Source organism: Mya arenaria, chromosome 4, assembly GCF_026914265.1.
Source record: "Mya arenaria isolate MELC-2E11 chromosome 4, ASM2691426v1".
NCBI classification, from domain to species: domain Eukaryota; kingdom Metazoa; phylum Mollusca; class Bivalvia; order Myida; family Myidae; genus Mya; species Mya arenaria.
The window spans coordinates 46,262,091-46,267,335 of record NC_069125.1 but is presented as its reverse complement, the minus strand read 5'-3'; the positions used below and the strand labels follow the sequence as shown (position 1 = coordinate 46,267,335).

At 40.9% G+C, this 5,245-nt stretch overlaps 1 protein-coding gene across 1 annotated transcript in view; it reads left to right on the top strand.

Annotated features, from left to right (window-relative positions):
- Positions 1 to 4,742, top strand: part of LOC128230862 (sulfotransferase 1B1-like) — a 7,722-nt gene extending 2,980 nt beyond the window's left edge. Inside the window, exons 2-6 of the mRNA XM_052943295.1 lie at positions 775 to 931; positions 1,492 to 1,655; positions 2,971 to 3,074; positions 4,173 to 4,362; positions 4,627 to 4,742. Of these exons, the coding sequence (XP_052799255.1) occupies positions 775 to 931; positions 1,492 to 1,655; positions 2,971 to 3,074; positions 4,173 to 4,362; positions 4,627 to 4,742 (731 nt within the window). The remainder of the gene's footprint in view (positions 1 to 774; positions 932 to 1,491; positions 1,656 to 2,970; positions 3,075 to 4,172; positions 4,363 to 4,626) is intronic.
- Positions 4,743 to 5,245: the final 503 nt, after the last annotated feature.

The following is a 5,245-nucleotide window of genomic DNA, read 5'->3' as shown; positions in this document are numbered from 1 at the left end:
TCACGCCGCTAGGCCGCTGAACTGTTTGATTGACTTTTTTAAAAACTGTTTATAATCGCTTCAGATTGATAATTTGTGCATTAAAACAGTTAATTCATCATTGTTTTAGTGGAAAACGTATAGAAAAATGCTCTGAATAGAAAACAATTTAAGGCAACTATGTTAATGTTGTATAAATACAAAACAACTTGATTTATCATTGTTTTCCAATAAACGCATTAGCAATTGCTTTGAAATAGAGAAAAAAATAGGCCGCTAGGTCGCTAGGCCGCTAGGCCCGTAGGCCGCCAACTTCACGCCGCTAGGCCGCCAGGCTGCCAGGCTGCCAGGCCGCAAACTTCACGCCGCTAGACCGCTAAACCGCTGAACTGTTTGATCGACTTTTTTGAAAACTGTTTATAAACGCTTCAGATTGATAATTTGTGCATTAAAACAGTTAATTTATCATTGTTTTAGTGGAAAACGTATAGAAAAATGCTCTGAATAGAAAACAATGTAAGGCCGCTATGTTAATATATGAATACAAAACACTTTAATTTATCATTGTTTTCCAAAAAAACAACGCATTAGCAATTGCTTTGAAATAGAGAAAAAAATAAGGCCGCTAGGCCCGTTGGCCGCCAACTTCACGCCGCTAGGCCGCCAGGCTGCCAGGCCGCTAACTTCACGCCGCTAGGCCGATAACTTCACGCCGCTAGGCCGCTAGGCCGCTAGGCCGCTAACTTCACTTAATCTTTCATCCGCTAGGCCGCTAACTTTACGTACATCTTTCAGGCACGAACTGGCTGTACGAGATATTGTCGATGGTGCAGCGAAGGTCGGCGGCGCGCGTGCAGGAAACAAAGATGTCCACCATGTTAGAGGCAAACCCAGCCGATGTCATTGACAGTCGGCCATCACCACGTGTCCTCAACACTCATTATAGGCCAAGGTAAACACACTTAAAGCTGCACTCTCACAGATTTACCGTGTTTACAACTTCTATTTTTATGTCTTGGAATGAGCAAATGTGTGCGTAAATATCTGCAAACTAGTGATAAATGACTGCTGACAAAAGACCAGGTCGCAGATTTTCATATTTTCGTTCGAAAATACTGTTTTATGGATAAACGCGTAACTAACGGTTTAAGAAAAATGAACAAAACATCATTTTTTAAAACTTAAATAAAAAAATCTGTGATCTTATTTTTGTCGGCAGTCTTATATGACTTGTTTACATGCATTTTCGGATAAATTGGCTCGTTCCAAGACAAAAATATTTAATAAACCAGTGTCAGTCTGTTCAGTCTGTGAGAGTGCAGCTTTAAAATAACGGAACAAAAAACACAGCAAGCTTGTAGTTTTATAAAGCCGCTAGAAATGAGATATGTTACCCCCAAAACGACATCGAAAGTCCTTATAGTTCGTAATTGTTGATGTTTTTCACTCAATTGTTAAACCCGGTTGAGATCTAACTCTATTTTAGATTCAAATATACTCTACTTGTCACAGTTGTTTACCTAAGGACATGGCCCGGAAGAAGGTGAAGACCGTACTGTGTCTGCGAAACCCGAAGGACACCGCCGTCTCCTACTTCGCGCACATGACGGCCATGCGTATCTACAACTACACCGGCAAGTTTACGGACTGGATCGGACCTTTCGTCCAAGGAGAATGTACGCCTCAGCAGCTATTAATACTTTTAAAGAATAATAAAGCTTACATTATGTTATGATAATCAAACTAAGTAGGCCACCAATACGACACGTGTGTCATTAAGTTTCGGTCGGCCTATACGTACTGTTCCAAGCATAGCCTCGGAGACAAACCGAACACGTTAACACACATGGGGGAATCTTCGGTAATTGAAGGTTTATCAAAGATAAATAGACGCGTGCGTGAGTTTATCTGATACATCAAATGAAATAAAGATAACATCTATATTTAAGCCTTAATAAGTAACGTAACGTAATGTAAAAGTCACAAGCCGGGCCCAGTCTCCATATTCAATATCATCCCTATTCATAGACAAGTCTCATGCAATGAGATCATTCAAAATATTAGCTAATTGAGCACACATATTGTACTTCTACTTTAAGAACGATTAATACATATGGTTTGATTTTAAGGCTGGAGCCCGCTATGCCTGCAGACTTTAATGCAGATAGACATAAAAAAATAACATTTGACGAAATACTGCGCGCTGTTAGAACTGCGGTGGTCAACGACCTACTTTACATAACTAATCTGATCTTATAGTACGGCATGCGTTCTGCATGAGTAGTTTGCTAACAGTAGCGCTGTAATGAGTATTTATAATATATTGTGCGGTTAATATAGTGCGAATAAGCTATGTTTTTGCCTAATTACGCAATAAAAATCATAGAAAATACAATTATTTTAAAGTCGACGAGATACAAATGTCATATAAAGAGCGGTATACGCAACTATTTTCAAAATGAACGCGTACTTAATCAAAATAAATAAATGTATATATCTGTGTTTACATTTTGACTGCGACCGGGGATCGAAATAACATCGGTAAAAAAAAATCTTTATGTCGGTAGTAAGCTTTATTCCCCGGAAATTTACCCGAAAAACTCGGTTAAACCCGGAACAAGCATGGATCATATTGAAGGTGCAAGCTAATGCTCATTTTGGCTTAATATATCATAACAAAATTTAAAAAAAACACACACTTTATCATATAATCAGTTGTTTTGGTGCTAATAAATCATTCACTAATATCACGGGGTGGACTGGCGCACAATCGTTACCGCTTTCGTTTATCGTCGGAATACGTGGAGTCTTGATCAGAGTTAATTATACTAATATTTGCAGCCGAATCGTAATTCTGTTCTTGTCCTATCTCGCTTCTTATTTGAAAAAATGTCCTACAAGAAAACTATTTCCAGGCTATCTATTTGGTTGATATTTGTTTCCACTAGCAGCCCGAAAGCCTTTCCACACTTTAAGCGCTTTGATTTCCAGTGGAGTACAACTCGTACGCGGACTACCTTAACGAGTGGCAGCAGGCTATAGAGGCGGGGCTGGGGTACCCGCTACATGTCATGTACTTCGAGAACCTAAAAATGGTGAGTACGGGCCTTTTCTCCGACTACCTGAATGAGTGGCGGCAGGCTATAAAGGCGAGGCTGGGGTAGCCTCTACATGTCATGTACATCGCGGATCAAAAATGGTAAGTACGGGCCTTACATCGTCGTCCTGAACGATTGGCAATTGCATATACTTTCGGGGCCAGGGTACTCGCTAAATGTCATGTACTGATAGGACCCGAAAAACGGGTGTACGTCCCTTACCCCGTCTTTCGATTTAGTGACAATAGCTTATAGAGGCGGGACCGGGGTACCACCTGAAAATGTGGGAACGAGCTTAAATACACCGCCTACCTGAATAATTAAGTAAGAAGTTAAGGACGCGGGCTGAGGTACCCGCTACATGTCATTAACTGAGTGGACTTAAAATTGTAAGTACGGGCATACACCCTTCTACCTGAACGAGTGGGGCAAGGTCTGGTTCCCGCTACATGTCATGTACTGTGTGAACCTAAAAATGGTGAATACGGGCATACACCTGTCTACCTGGACGAGTGGGGCGAGGTCGGGTTCCCGCTACATGTCATGTACTGTGTGAACCTAAAAATGGTACGTACGGGCATAAATCCGTCTACCTAAATGAGTGGCAAAAGTTTATCGAGGCGAGGTAGGGCTACCTGAACGAGTGGGGCGGGGTCGGGTACCCGCTACACGTAATGTACTTCGAGGCCCTGAAAATGTTGAGTACACGCCTTACCCCGTCTACATGGAACGAGCGGGGCGGGGCCGGGTTCCTGCTACACTTACCTGAACGAGTGGCAAGAGCGTATAGAGGCTGGGCCGGGATACCTGCTGCACGTCATGTACTTCGGGAACTGAAAAGACGAGTACAACGTCAACCTAAATGAGTGCTAAAATGCATTATGGTCGGGTCGGGGTACTGGCATCATGTCATGTACGTTGAAGACATCAACAAGGTACCATTGATTAACGTCCACGATCACCTTGTTTATGTACATTTTTTATTTCAGAACAAATAAAATTTCCACGAGTGGCTATATTTTTTCTGTGACAACTCGTGAAATTAAATACGATCTTACACTGAATTCAACAAATACCCTCTATATATTACCCAAGGATGGTATGTCGGAGCTGAACAAGCTACTAGAATTTTTGGAAGTGGACCTTGACGAGGCGACCCGGGCTGCCATCCTTGCCCAGTGTGACTTTCGTAATATGCGGAAGGACAAACCGGAGATCGTGCCGTCCGTGCAGCATTTCAAAAATAGCAACCTGTTTAGAGAGGGTCATTCCTTCTACAGGAAAGGTTACATGTTAGTCACTCTTTCTAGAAAAGTTGAATAGGTAGCTTTACTCTCGCTTTAGAACAGTATTATCCTAACCCATCAGATATTATAAATGATTACTATTTGTTATTCAGTATTCTGGAAAGGCTACTCTTTAAACACAAACGGTAATACAAATAATTATCATTAAATTGGTCGGGGCCTCCACACTCACTACAGGACACCATCAGCCATTGTCGATACTGATTGTGAAATTTCATTAGACACCATGTTGCTGTTTTCAGGGGAGGTCGGTGACTGGAAGAACTGGTTCACGGTGGCCAAAAGCGAGATGTTTGATGCCGTCTGGACCTCCCAGATCCGCCCAGACACCATGTTTCACTTCCGGTACACGATGTGAATTTCAATCGAGGAGAAGTGTAAATGCATCGTTGGAAAATGCTGGTACTCGTTTCTTCTGTCGTGTTAACTGAATGTGTATCTAGGGTCCCGTCGATGGCTTGGGTTATGATAATACTGACAGTTGAGCCAAACATATTTACATTGTATAATATGTGTGTATTGTTCATGTTGTTTTATTTGATAATCATAGATGAGCCAGTCTATATAAATGAGCCAGTCTATATATAAGAAATACCAAAAAAATCTTCGCAAAAAGCTACTGCTTTTGTTTTATACTATTAGTATATCATTTGTGTTTGCTAATGGTAGACTAGTCTTATTCTATGCTAGCCGTTAATTATGGGCATATAATCTTAGTTGTACACTTTTGTATTTCATTCTAAAATTACCATTCATTTATATTGCTTTGATAAAAGTACAATAAATTTTATTTCACTTATTTTGGCCAAATATAGAGTGCTTTGTTCTTTTTACTTACTTTAAAGAACTGTATATACCGAT